At 32.8% G+C, this 15,340-nt stretch overlaps 2 protein-coding genes across 2 annotated transcripts; one reads left to right on the forward strand and one right to left on the reverse strand.

Annotated features, from left to right (window-relative positions):
- Positions 1-929: 929 nt before the first annotated feature.
- LOC134711244 (uncharacterized) lies at positions 930-4,778 on the reverse strand. The gene is made up of 3 exons (XM_063571739.1): positions 4,441-4,778; positions 3,239-3,385; positions 930-1,948 (listed from the first exon to the last, which is right to left on the reverse strand). Exons 1-3 carry the CDS (start codon positions 4,631-4,633, stop codon positions 1,800-1,802), a joined length of 489 nt encoding a protein of 162 aa, XP_063427809.1. The 5' UTR covers positions 4,634-4,778; the 3' UTR covers positions 930-1,799.
- Positions 4,779-8,751: 3,973 nt separating this feature from the next.
- LOC134711245 (E3 ubiquitin-protein ligase TRIM45-like) lies at positions 8,752-9,946 on the forward strand. The gene has a single exon (XM_063571741.1). It carries the CDS (start codon positions 8,800-8,802, stop codon positions 9,943-9,945), a length of 1,146 nt encoding a protein of 381 aa, XP_063427811.1. The 5' UTR covers positions 8,752-8,799; the 3' UTR covers position 9,946.
- Positions 9,947-15,340: the final 5,394 nt, after the last annotated feature.

Here is a 15,340-nt window from a genome sequence, read left to right on the forward strand (position 1 = left end):
TCACTTTATGTTGTTTCTTTGTAATCACTTATGAACCTTTCAGCCAATGCTAATACTGATGACAAAAATTTGATTTTGACTATTTTTGTTATTGTTGTTCAGTAATTTGGTCCTTGTTAATTTGATAAAAAGGCAAAGAATGCGGCAGGTAGTAAAAAAAAACCTTAAAGGGCCTATCAAAATACAGAAAACCCAATCTGTTGTCAATTTGATAGCTCATTCCTTGTTTATTAAGTATCTTATTGGTTAAGGGCGATTCCATTCCAAAATGATTCTTCTGATTGGGTTATCTTAACTCATATTGATCACTGACGTCCAAATCACACTAATTTAAAAGACAGCTCCTTTAAAATAGGCTTTACCAATTTCAACTAAACTTGCATGAATTCGTCTGCAGGACACCCTTGCTTTTTTCTGTTCTTATCTAAGTGCAGATTTAAAAGGTGTGATACCTTTTTTCAGCACAACTCCTTTAAAGGAATTGATCCACTCCATATTGAAGTTATTGCCTTTATCAACCTTTCTTTGGATTGAAAATTCTAACAGGTAGATAGAAACTTTGAATAGCAAAAATAATCAGCAAGACAAGAAATAAGTCAATATGGCAAATAGTCAGTTGACACCTAATTGGAGTTATTACCCCTTAAACATAATTTTCTGAAAATTGTTTTGGTCTGTTGTTCTAATACTGTATGCAATAGTTCTACTATATTTGGTGTATGGCATGATTTAATGGTGTATATGTCCATCTGGCAGGTATCATCGACCTTGACCTCATTTTCATGGTTCAGAGCTTTAAGTTAGATTTTTGTGTTTTGATCTGTTGTTCTAATACTAAATGGTGTATGCAAAAGGTTAACTATATTTTAAAACAATCAATAAGATTGAAACATAGATGAATAGTGAAAACATAAAAATACAAAAGTTATTTTTCATAAAAATTTAATAATAATTAAATGCAAAAGTAATCAGTATACAATTCGATAAAGATTATAGTAACAAGTTTATGAGTACAATAATTAATACTGGTACTTTGTACTGTCTGTTCAAAATGGAGCAAGCAAACTCAATGTGGACAAGCCAATCTTTCAGCATTAAAAGGGTCAAACTCCCTTATTGTCATAATGTAAAAAAAAGTGTTATATAGAGTATAATGGTGACTCTTATGAAAACAAGAAATTTAAATCTGTTTAGTCAAAATGATTTCATAAATAACAAGAATGTGTCCATACATAATGTAGTACACGGATGCCCAAATAGCACTATCATTTTTATGTTCAGTTGACCGTGAAATTGGGTTCAAAACTCTAATTTGGCATTAAAATTAGAAAGATCATATCATAGGGAACATGTGCACTAAGTTTCAAGTTGATTGGACTCTTCAACTTCATCAAAAACTACCTTGACCAAAAACTTTAACCTGAAGCGGGACAGATGGAAAAACAAATGTACGGACAGATGAATGAACAAACAGACGAATGCACTGGAGGAACGGACACACAGACCAGAAAACATAATGCCCATAAAAGGGGCATAATAAAAAAAACGATTTAATATTAATGTACCAGTACACATTTTCTCAATGTTTATCTGATTTGTAAGCTCATTGTGGATAGGCAGTGTTTCAAATGGAAATGGCACCAAAACTTGACTAGCTATCAAATTAAATTTCAAAGTTCTTATGGTGTACCGGTATATATTCAGTATCACAAATTAAGAAGTTTTTGCCAATAAATGAGCTTGAAATTTATCAACTCATTAGTTGATATTGAAGTCCAAAAAACATAACATCCACACATTCACTGTACCAGAAGTAGTCCATTAATAAATTGCAGCAGACCTGCTACTCCTGCTAAGATAGCTGACCAGTGTATTTTTGGAACTTCTGCTGTACTCATTTCATCAAGCTTTCCATAAAACATCATAAGTAGAAGTGATATAGTGAAACCTGAAAGAAAAGTGTCAGTTAAGTACATGTTGTAAACTTGAATTGAATTCTTGTAATCTTCAAATAAAACATCATTAGCAGCAATTGCACCAGTCCACTCATAAAGTGAAACCTGAAAGACAAGTTAAACCATTGATATAGTAAACTTAAAAGACTCATCCTTTTCCTCAGCATATTCTAAAATGCAATGGCCATCTTCCAACCAAACACTATAATCAGCAAATGTATAGTGAAACCTAATAGACAGTTAAGTACACATAGTAAAACCTAAAAGTTGTGTCAACTTCCCACCAAACACCATTAGCAGCAGTGATATATGGGTAGTGAAACTGGAAAGACCAGTGTCAGTAATATATATGCCATTTATTTAGGCACGTCCTGTTTTGAATTTTCCTTTGAGATCAGTATTTTTGTGATTTTACTTTTTATAGTAAAACCTAAAAAACTTTCATCTTCTGTCCCAACATCATTAACAGCAGTGATATAGTGAAACCTGATAGGCAAGTGTCAGTGATATAGTGAAACCTAAAGATCATATCATCTTATTACCAAACATCATAAGCAGCAGTGATATATATAGTAAAACCTAAAGACAAGTGTCAGTGATATAGTGAAATCTAAATGATGTGGCCATCTTCCCACCAAACATCATTAGCAGCAGTAATATAGTGAAACCTGAAAAACAAGTGTCAGTGATTTAGTAAAACCTAAAAGACAAGTGTCAGTGATAAAGTGAAACCTAAAAGACATGTCTATCTTCTCACCAAACATCATGAGCAGCATTAATATAGTGAAACTTGAAAAACAAGTGTCAGTGATATAGTAAAACCTGAAAGACAAGTGTCAGTGATATAGTGAAACCTAAAAGACATGTCTATCTTCTCACCAAACATCATTAGCAGCAATGATATAGTAAAACCCGAAAGACATGTGTCAGTGATATACATGTATAGTAAAACCTAAAATAAAACATGTAATATTGCAATGAAATATAAGATCTCAACTCTGAATGAAACAATGAGACCATATTAAATAATAACAGAAATCATGGGCTGACCCAGGATTTTTTAAAGAGGTGCTTAATTGCTGAAGTTGACAAAAACAAAATAAAGACATCTTGAGATTCTTGACATAAAACAAGTATTTAAGTAAAAGCAACTTACAGTGAAACATGAAAAGCATGTCATCTGTTACAATCAATTCAGATCTAAAATTTTAATGAATAAAAGCTCATGTACATGATGATGTACTGTTCAAATATATAGAGATAAGTTTGTAACCTATACTAACCTGATAAAATACACACCACTGCTACAGCCTGCTGCCTCCTAATATTATATTTGTCAATTAAAGTAAAATGTTTAAACATCATCATCAAAGACAGGATCATTCCACACCATCCTATCAAACTTAATAACTGTACAATGTGATACCATACTGTAATAAATTATTAAAATTATTTATGATTAAACAACAATTTATTATACCAACATGTCTTACTGTGACATTTACATGAAGAAAAGCAATAAAAACACTGATCTTTTTCTTTTTAGGTGTTTTTTTGCTGTGTATGTACTGATCATGCTGATTTTTTTGTCCTTGATTGATACCCAATTTATATCTTTTGTTTTTCTTAAATGATCGTTTACAATGAAAACAAATAAATCAAAGGTTAGGAAAGCCAATAGTAAAATTTATTGTCTTTAATACATGAAAGCCTTCAATTTTTTATTATTGACTTTAAGTGCAAATCTACTAATCATCAACATGAAAGGAGCAAAATTTATTCAGCAGCATATATATCAATACATGTTTATGTCATGTAAAAACTGTTTATCGCTATTTTGTGCATTTTTCCTTTGATCTTTTTTGTGATAATTTTTCATATCATGCTACTCGCGCGAGATGGAAAATTATAGCAAGAAACTATTAAAGGAGGCATGTGGCGTTTCTAATGAAATTGAGATCGTTGTCATGACATAAGTAAAATAGCGATAAACAGATTATCATTTGTCATCTCAACTCGATAGCTTTTCTCGCTTGAGCCAGTACGGTGAAAGCGAGAAAATCAATCTGGTTGGGATGATCAACGATAATCTATAAATACATGTATGTATAAAATTTCCTATACAATGCAACATACATGTACATGTATACCATACAAAACAAGTATTTAAGTATGGATTAATCACTAAAAAGATTAATTCAATCTATACACAAATGAAATTATAAATTGTCTAACAATGTAATTTTAACACAGTATTATGTAAATATAAAATGTAAAAAATATTTACAATGCAATAAAAATTACGTAGTATTTTGCTAGACAAACTAGCTTCACCCAACATGCATCTGCATGCAACAGCAAGTTACCCACTTTAAGGGAAGTCCATTTTTTAAGCAATTAATTCTGGGATACATGTACATCCCTATCTTTTTGGGGGAAGGGGAGGCGATCCTAACCTGTTGAATTGATACGTCAATTTTCTTACCAGGCTCCTCAGTGAAAAAGGCAGGAACAATATTGCAAGCAAGGAAGTCGCAAAATACAGCCCACCAAAGTCCATATGATACTCCCGGTAACTTAAACCATGCATGACTAAACAGTGCGACAACATATAGCACATTTGCAGGAACCAGTAAGAAGAGACATATTTTCTCTTGCTTTATAGTTATCTTTGTCATTTTCACAGCATTTTCACATTTTTATAAACATTTATGTATCATTATTTACGGAATTTCTGCGCATTATTAAATGCAAATGAATAAAATGCCCAAAGTTAACAAAGTAAACAAAATCCAAAAGGATAAGCAAAAATTCCCGGAAGTAAAAAAAATAGAAATAAATTATTTCGAGTCTGGAAACAAACATGAAATTCTCCGGATTTTCAACAAAATGAAAGTAGATGACCCCCCGTAGATATTATTTAATGAAATTTAATATCAAAAATTTGTATAGTAAGTATTGCTACTATACAAATCCTTGATTTACATCATTTACGTATTTCTGTGCAACAGGATAGCTGTATATTTTGATTGATTTCCTCTCAGTCTGTGACCATTGATTCATAGAATTCAATCACTGAGAATTGAATACTTTTCCCAAATTACAGCGGGGCCCATGGCATCGAGGGGCCCATAAAGGCCGGTCCGTGATGATCCGACAGTGACATGTAATTTATGAATACAACAATAAACATCATAGTTTACAATCATCATGAATGTCATGTAAATGTTTATATAAATTACTGGCCTGTATATCTAACACTGAACAAAACAGCAATCACATGACACACAAAACACGAAAAGATCGAGGTCTACATATAATCTTTACTGTACTGCCTGAAAAGAGAAAACAATCTATATTATATATCAGAAGCTTTTAAGCAAATATGGGCACCGTATTTTACTTTGCAAATATTGAATACTCGGAAAATGACCCCCCCCCCCCCCCCCACCCCCTTGATGATCTCGTCTACTACTTTGAGTATGCAGTATTTCATAGTGAAATTAACTAATCCTAGATACCAGGATAGATGCAGGCCCTTTTACAAATCTAGTTCAAAAACTACAAGAATCATAGAATCATAAAAAAAATATTACAAATTTATGGAGGTTGTGTTTAAATGGAATTTAAGGAAAACGGGAATCAAAATTTTATTATACCCCCGTTTTAAAAAAAAGGGGGGTATACTGTTTTACCTCTGTCTGTCCGTCAGTCCGTCCGTCCGTCCGTCAGTCAGTCCGTCCGACCGATGAAACTTTCGTCACATTTTTCTCAGGAACTACAATACAAGGATTTCTGAAATTTGGTTTCAGGGTTTATCTAAGTCAGCTATACCGTGTGATGCGTTTTCAGATTGATCACTTGACAACTTCCTGTTTACCGAACACTTGTATGATTTTACACATGATAGCCAAGTTGAAAATTTTCGTCACATTTTTCTCAGGAAATACAATACAAGGATTTCTGTAATTTGGTTTCAGGGTTCATCTAAGTCAGCTATACCGTGTGATGCGTTTTCAGATTGATCACTTGACAACTTCCTGTTTACCGAACACTTGTACGATTTTACACATGATAGCCAAGTTGAAAACTTTCGTCACATTTTTCTCAGGAACTACAATACAAGGATTTCTGTAATTTGGTTTCAGGGTTCATCTAAGTCAGCTATACCGTGTGATGCGTTTTCAGATTGATCACTTGACAACTTCCTGTTTACCGAACACTTGTACGATTTTACACATGATAGCTAGCCAAGTTGAAAATTTTCGTCACATTTTTCTCAGGAACTACAATACAAGGATTTCTGAAATTTTGTTTCAGCATTTATATAAGTCAGCTATACCGTGTGATGTGTTTTCAGATTCATCACTCGACAACTTCCTGTTTACCGAACACTTGCATATTTTTACACTATTAATATTATCCACTTGCGGCGGGGTATCATCATTGAGCAGTAGCTCGCAGTTTACTTGTTTATTTACCCATCAGCTCATAAACTGTGAAAGATGTTAAAAATCGGTCTATTCTTTCAAACCCTTTTGTACAAGAAGAACCCAGAAACAATAATACCATGTGAATAACATGAGAATTCTAAAAATTATCACATGATGTGAATATGCCATTATGATGAAGGCAGTTTGACTTGGTTTTTTTCAGTTTTCTCTTAAATCATAAGAATTGAATAGATCTAAATAAATTCCCATTCAAATTTATTAAAGTTGAAAATCCATTAAGACGTATTCCTCAGTTATGCTACTTATAGATCATGAAATCAATAAGCTTTGCTCATGAAAGTAAACACAGACAAGCAATTCATAACACACCAAAAGTTGCGATATTTCTCATGAAAGCATTATCAAAATACAGTCAGTTCTATTTATAAGTTCACAGCACATATTACACATCAAAATTTGAGAAATGTTGAAATTTTGGAGATTCATATAACTTTTAAAATTGAGAAAGGAAATGGTGAATATGTCAAAGCGACAACCACCCGACCATAAAGAGCAGATTTGTCTTTTTATAATTTGTTTACAAGTAAGATTACATCAAAAATGTTTCTCTTTCATTTGACATCAAATCATCCTTCTGATAATCTTTACAAAAAGTTTATACTAACTTTTCAAAAAAATATTCATTGACTTGGTTCGGTCTAATTTCATTAGGAAAGGATTAGTCAAAAGTTGCAAGACAAGTAGATTCTAGTATCATTTATAGTAACTGTTCTGAACACAAAGGATAATAGATATAGGAAGATGTGGTGTGAGTGCCAATGAGACAACTCTCCATCCAAATAACAATTTAAAAAGTAAACCATTATAGGTTAAAGTACGGCCTTCAACAAGGAGCCTTGGCTCACACCGAACAACAAGCTATAAACTCCGGCTATAAAGGGCCCCAAAATTACTAGTGTAAAACAATTCAAACGGGAAAACCAACGGTCTAATCTATATAAACAAAACAAGAAACGAGAAACGAGAAACACGTATATCTATATCTATAATACTAAAATTACGAAGTCGAATTTTTCAGCCGTCATCACGTAAAAACGACGAATCAAAGAATTCAACTTTATATATCACTAATATAGTACAAAGGTGTAGATTGAAAATTACACCACGCCAGGCCCTTTTGTTTTCCACGTAATTAATATTGCCAATAATTAAGAAGTTCCGGGTCGAGTCCGATACCGATACCAATAGTATATTCACCTGTTACCTATTACCTAATCTGTACGTTCCGCATCTGACAGGCGCACCACCAAACGGTGTATTCAGGGTTAATATGCTATATACACGGGTCATAATCACAGGGTTGACACTACTAAATTGTCAAATAGCTACCTATTGTAGTATTTTAATCAGTAAGACTTTCTAAGATAACAAGACTAAAAATGAGGAACAGTTTTCATTTTTTTAGTGGGCATACATGACGTAAAACAGCGAATCAAAGAATTCATCTTTATTTATAACTAATATAGGACAATGTTGTTGATTAAAAAATACTCCATTCCAGGACCTTTTGTTTTCCAAATAATTAATATTACCAATAATTGATAAGTTCCAGTTCGACGGGTTCAAACAGAAAGATTTGAAAGCAGAGAAAAACTGTGTATCTTATAATCGGCATGACTTTATCAGATGACAATACTAATACTAAAATAAGACTTGCCGCCATAGTTATATACCTTAATTCAGTCACGAACCCGCGATATCACGGGTGTGTTCTAGTATTACATAAACAAACGACAACTACTGTACATCAGATTCCTGACTTAGGACAGGTGCAAACATTTGCAGCGGGATTAAACGTTTTAATGGATCCAAACCTTCTCCCTTTTTCCTGAAACAATAGCATAACATCACAACATAAAACTGTTTTCCCTGACACAATAATCAATATCCTTAAAATCAGAATCAAATACCCAGTCAAATAAACGCCCTTTCAGATTCATAAATTATCACCGTGACAGCAACTCATTCCTTTATCATGCGTTTTAAAACCATTTTGTTTCTTCACTGTTGAAACATTTACCCCCTTACATTTGTATATTACAGTGAAACCTGGCTAAACCAAATCCTACATATAAACTGAAAACCTGTAAAACCAAACATGTTCTTAAGCACCATCTTATCAAATTGTTTGCGTTGTAAACCTGATAAAACCGAACATCAGCCAAAAACCGAACACAATATTAAGTCCCGAAGAGGTTAGGTTTAAACAGGTTTCACTGTAATTTGAAAATGTAATAAAATATCTTTTTTGAAAAGGCAACAATATATCTTTACATAGATGTTATCAAACTTCCTTGTTAAGGTGTTGTCGCAGTCAGCATTGATTTGACATGGCGCAGGGAAACTATTCTGATATTGATTCAAAATGTGGGATTTGTTTGTCTGCGTACACAGAACCGCGGCTGTTGGAATGTTTCCATACTTTTTGCACACCGTGTCTCGAAAAACTGGATGTGAATGATAATAATGTGACGTGTCCGTTATGTAGGACACAAATAGGTCTACCAGACAATGGGGTAAGCGGTTTAAAAACTTATCCTTTCTACGTTGAACCATCTCACAGAGACAATGAATTAATGGACATTTACGAATTATGTTCGGAAGAGAATTATGTTGAAGCTAAATGTCTAGATTGTAAAATAGATTTATGCTTAAGCTGTCGCGATTACCACAAGAAACTAAAGGCGTCCCAGAACCACTCGCTTGAGAACTTGAAATTAGATGAATTGAAACAACACCATGAAAACCCAATAAACGAATGCAATGAACATAGAAAAGAGATAACTTTATTCTGCGTACCTTGTAATACCTTTTTGTGTAGTGAGTGTTCAGAAAAAGCCCATCGTTTACACAAGGTCCAGAACCTATCACAGTTAGTTCAGACTAGAAAGAAAATGTTACTTGCCAGAACAGCGAGCTTAAAATCAAGAATATCGGTTATCGGGAACACTGCAGAGAGAGTAAAACAAGAAGAAAACAATTATTACAAGAATTGCAGCATAGTAAAGAAAGATATATTGGCACACGCTACAAGCATTAAAGATGTATTTTGTAATACCGTCGATATATTGACGAACAAACATTTAGCTACAATCGACAACACTAAAAAAATCGATATCAAAGTGATTGACACGTATTCGAATGAGATAGAAATAGAACAATTGTCATTGGCTGGTCTCATCAAGACAACGGAGGATTTCATTGCCAGGTCTACAGACAAAGAGTTGATGTTTGATGCCTTTATTATCGGTGGTCGTCTTGACAAAGTCTTGAACAAAACTCTGAATCCATTGAGTTTGCATGTGCAGAAATTTGAATGTAAGGAATTCACTGCAGCAACCGTAGAAAATTTGTTTGGAAAGATAAATGCTTCAAAGGTAAATGTTGTTACACCTTTATATACACAATTGCCTATTCCTGAATTGTTTCCTAAAGTAGAAAAGGTACACATAGCTTTCAACTTCATGGTTGCATAATCAAAGATATTGTTGCCGAAAATAATGACAATGCATGGATATTCAAGGAGGATTTGGCCTGTCTAGTAAGTCAAAATGGAACTGTGCGTTCTTCTTATGCACCACCGAATGAAAGCAGAAGAATGCTTAGAAAGTCTGCAGATGAGATATGGTTCTGGACTGGACAGTCGGCAGTGAAGAAAGTAAATTCAAAATTTCAAGAAGGGTATAAAGTTTCATTTAATAACGGATCGGTCGGTTGTTTTAATCAAAATGGGAATTTGCTTGTATATAATAAAGAGGAAAAGGTATTTTGTGAAGTATCCGAAAAAGAAGGTGTTCAAAACAAAATAAAAATCACAGATCCAAAAAACAAACTTCAGAATACTAACTTTTTACCTAGTTCGGATATATTGATGGCAGAAACGAAGAACAGCAATTATGTTATTTCAACACAAAATAATACTGTTGTTATAACAAATAAACAGGGACGTATTCTTGAGACATTTAAACGATCAAATACACAATTCAAATCTATAGCTGTAGATAATTACGGAAATATTTTAGTGTCTGATTGCATCAACGGGTTAATCGACATTTTATCAGAAAATGGAGTGTTTCAAAGAAACTTGTTGAACAGTAGATCTAATTTAATTAGTATTGTCATTGATAAGTGTGGATTTTTATGGGCAAGTGAAAAAGGTTACAAAACTGTGAAAACCGATGTATATTCGTACCAATAAAAGTGTCCTTTCTTTGATTCCTTAATCGAGGTAATCGTAACATTTTCAAAAACCCGAAAAAGGAAAGTATGCATTTGTATTGTCGTGAAGCAATATCAAAGCTTTAAACCCGTAAGTTTCGTTGGTAATATGATTTCTGCTCTTTGTATAACTGTTGTACGATAATGTACGATAAATGTTTTGTTATAATGGTATGCAATTATTAAGTAAGATTACGTAATTCGTATCATTATGTTTCTATGCGAATGGTCAATTGGATACTAACGATCAAGCTGTACGAACGACGTGCATTTACAATGACATACTTCGAATTGAATATAGCACATTTGTTTGGAATTACCATTTGTTTTATTTTATTAGAATATTTTCCGTTTAACTTTTATTGTAATTGCTTTACATTATTTAGGACATTATACATAAACTTCCATCTAACTAAATTAATTTAGTATTTTTCATGCAGTGAGTCACCACTGCCTGATTGAATCTTAATATAACAGGAATTACAAACAAAAAAATATGTTTTAAGCCAGTGAAAGAGAGAAATGAAAAATATACTAAAAGTATATATTCAAACAAAAGTCCACAAACAGTTTCATAGAATAAAAACAAATATCAACAAAAATGATTCGATAAAATAAGCTGTTCCTGCTACACGTAAAACACCCATCGAGTTTGTTATAGTGAATGACACTCCGGCTTTGCATGGTTATAGACTATGAACAGTGAAACATTTACGAAACCATCTGAGACATAAATAGTTATTCCTCTAATGTCGATCGTTCATTCATAGCTCTACAAAAAATAAAGCATCTCCCTGATATCTGTTCTATAAAACTAGTGTTATTGAATAAGAGTTAGTTTTTATAAGCTGTTCTACACAAATGTGCTAATTTGAATTAATGAAACGCGCACATTCGATGGAAGTATTCTGGTTTTTATTTTTCGATTCAGATACAGTTTTATTCATAGTTATTTTTATCATTTGGAATTTACTTTGCTGTTAATTAGCTTACAAAATGGAAAGAAAGAGGAAGGTAATTAGCTAACAAAATGGGAAGAAAGAGGAAGGTATGTCACTATAGTGTGAATGCAGATTAGACTTCAACCCATCAACACAATTACCGAAAACCAGGCAAAGTTATAATTCATCTTCCTAAAAAGTTCCTATTAAAAGATCAAAAAGCCAAACAATACAAAGATCTGCAATCTTAAATTTTCAAAATATCAACATAAAAGAAGAAAAAAACTATGACCCACAAAAACAAAACAACCTCCAATATTATAAGAAAAGCTTTGCGATTTACCATGATATAAAAATACGGAGACGGGGGTTGATTGCAACTGAGACAACAATTCACCAGAAAACAAATGATTATGATGCAGATATAAGAATACCAGTGACTGTGGGTCACCTTACTTTTTACCAGGCATTTCACTAAAAACAAACGTGATAGACAAAGAACAACCACTGAATCACGGGCTTCAGTCTGTCACTTAGGGAATATGGCGGGGTTAACATTTTTGCGCGCGCTTTATATTTTTCGGTCATCTCTTAAACAGTGGTACAATAGCTAAAGAACAGAGTATTTGAATCAGTTAGAAAAAGTTAGTCTCGTCAGACAGATTAAAAAAATACGAATAAAAGACAAAAGATAAAAAAAATTCCGATCTGAGATTAGTAATGGCAAATGTACTATCAGGCACAGGAAAATATAATGGTTTAAGATAATATTTGAGAGTTTTATTCTCCCCCGTTTTAATTTTCTTTTCGATATGCTTGAGATTATAACCATAATTGTAAAACCGTAAGTTATTTGTTTAAAACAAATATATAAGGCCTGGACGAGTACACATACATCAGGTGGATCCAGGATTTTTGACAAGGGGAGAATAAACGTAACCTAGTATGTATTTTTTGAACGATTTTATATTAAAAATAATCTGGTCGATTTTAACTTCAAACATAAAGAATAGCTAAATGCATGTCTATAAATTCATACGCACTAGTTTCGTAAATTTTCGGACGCTGTCACGAGTAGGTTGGCCGTCGTGAAATTTCACAGATGACAGCGCTGCCGCATACATTTCATAAGTCGTTACTAAAATCCCTCCCTCCCCCCGAATATGACCTACAAAATTATATACTTGTTAACATGTTTGTACTAACCTAATCAACAGGACGGTTGCCACATGTGGACCAGGATCTACTAACCCTTACGAAGCACCTGTTGGTTCGTGTTTAATACTCAATCTTTTGTTTTCTGTGTTGTGTTTAGTATACTAAAAGTACTACAATAATTGTTTGTCTGTTTGTCTCTTTTTTTTAGTCATTGCCTTTTATAAATGATTTTAATGACTCGATATCTAGGCAGGGAAGATAAGGCCTTCACATAAAGAAAGAGAGACAGGTTTTTAAACAAACTTAATTGATAAGCAAGTTTTCAACTTTGATATACATGTATTGTAGATGTGAAAGAGTAAATAAAAAAAAATGTGTGTTTAAACTATAAGATTATGATTCTATTTAAGGAATGCACTGCCGAAAATATACACATTGATTTAGTTCTGTCAAAGCTAAAAATGTCTTATCTATTGTATGTACTCTTGGTTTTATAACAATGCTATAGTCTTGATCGTTTATGAAGGGATTAACACAGTTTTAGTTGCATAGATGCAATTACTATGTCCAAATGGAATGTAGTCACGTGATCGGCGTAAAACGAATGGTTCTGTTTCCCCTTTTCTGCTATACAACATTGATTCAAATAAATTATCAACATCATGTGCAATCTTAAGTGCATGCTATGGGTTGCCAGTGTTTTCTTACTTATAGCGGCTATTGGTCAGATATTAGCAGTGGCTGCTCCTTTCTGGTCTTTCGATGGACTTCACTATGTTGGCCTGTGGAAATATGGACGATGTGCTTTTGATCATAAAAAGTGTTACAGGAGTTGGCAAGTGGAATATTTCGTCTCAGGTTTGTGGATAATTATAACCTCATTGGTTTGGTTGAAAATATGAATTATTTTACATTGAAATACAAATATATTTTTTTGTTAAAAGACGAAATATAGTAATTAGCAAACCATTTAATTGCATGCAAGTTGAAAGAGATGACGTTTGGAACAGCAACTATCCACCCGAACACATTTTTAAAAATACAACAGTTGAAAACAAGAGTATTCGACTGTTATTATATCAAACCATAAGAGTGAGAGCAAACTCAGTTTCAAACAGAACTTCATTTAAAGATTAAACAGAAAAAGAGACAAAGTATTTACAAAATGTAACTCTGACAGAATTTACTAGGAGGAAAAAGATAACCGCAGTTGGCTTGCGCTTTCTAAAAACCCCACTATTATTTAGCGGATGTGTTATTAGATATCAAACACATTTTTAACCAAGATATGAAGAGAAATTATTTTTGCCGTTATTTTGTAAATGCAAGTCATTTGGCAATCAAAACACATCACCATATTCTTAACTCGCTCCGCTCGACAGTTTTTTTTATAAAGTTTTCGAAATTTATGCTTTCTTTGAAAATCCTGGATAATCCGATCAACCTCTAGGTGAAAATTTGTCCTATTGTCAATCAAACCACATCTTCCTATTTTTGTATACCTTTGTTGAACGTTTACATGTATAAATGGCATTTTGACCGAATATAAGAATATTCGCATCATATGATTGAGACTGATCAATCTAACTGATTATCATACATTTAAAGCACCAATACGCTTAGCCACCCACGTATATCCGACCATCGATATTGGCTTAAATTGGCATCGTTTATGATTCTTTATAATCATTAGATCATCTTAATCAGATATTAAAGCGTCACATTTTTTTTTTTGGGGGGGGGGGGGGTATAATATACAATTATTTTGTTCCCATCATAGTAGATCAGGTATTCCTTTCTGGCCATTCCTTCTGGACATGTTGCAAAAATATTATACCAAGTATCATTCAAAATACAACTGAACAGATACATCTCATCTGATACTTGAAATTTAAAGTGTAAACTATAAAGAAAATATGTGTCGTTAAGTTCAACTACTCAACATATTTAAACTTTACAAAAAACTCCTCTTCAGGCAGATAATTATAATGAATTTGCATGGACAATTTTTTTTGGTATCAGTTTGCAAGAAAATAAGGCCCGTGCCAATTTGTATAGTCCTAGATATAAGCTTTATACAAGTAACCGATATTTGGTGAACTTTTAATTTAATAATATAAACAATATTCGTTTCTTTAAAGATATTCAGAATATTCAAGCTAATAATAATGACACTTTACTAATTATTTCCGAATTTAGGTATTATTTTGAATCCACACAAAGAACCTATATGATATATACAATGCATAGGCGAAGGCCAACTGTCATCTCATTAGATTATGCTAATTACAAAATAATGAAATGGGGTCGTATATTTTAGTTTTCAAAGGCTATATGTTAGGATAATTTATGTTCTGTTAGCCTGTATTTATACCAATGTAACATACAGTAAAATTGTAAATACTGTACATTTCGAATGATCGAACGATTCCTTATAAAGTCTGCGATTTGAGATGGATCCGTCAATGTTATCAGTGTATCATCGAGACCCTCGGAACTAATCGTCAAAATATATCGATATCCCTTTGAAAGTCAACATATTCTTAACATTAAA

This window comes from Mytilus trossulus, chromosome 3, assembly GCF_036588685.1.
Source record: "Mytilus trossulus isolate FHL-02 chromosome 3, PNRI_Mtr1.1.1.hap1, whole genome shotgun sequence".
Taxonomy (NCBI): Eukaryota; Metazoa; Mollusca; class Bivalvia; order Mytilida; family Mytilidae; genus Mytilus; species Mytilus trossulus.

What these genes read in the sequence shown, in the direction of transcription:
- LOC134711244 (XM_063571739.1), bottom strand. Translation starts at nt 4,633, where the DNA reads ATGACAAAGATAACTATAAAGCAAGAGAAAATATGTCTCTTCTTACTG. An exon ending in CTTTTTCACTGAGGAGCCTG is followed by an intron (nt 3,386 to 4,440) that starts GTAAGAAAATTG and finishes AATTTATTACAG; the next exon opens with TATGGTATCACATTGTACAG. An exon ending in AGTGGTGTGTATTTTATCAG is followed by an intron (nt 1,949 to 3,238) that starts GTTAGTATAGGT and finishes CTTTTCTTTCAG; the next exon opens with GTTTCACTATATCACTTCTA.
- LOC134711245 (XM_063571741.1), top strand. Translation starts at nt 8,800, where the DNA reads ATGGCGCAGGGAAACTATTCTGATATTGATTCAAAATGTGGGATTTGT.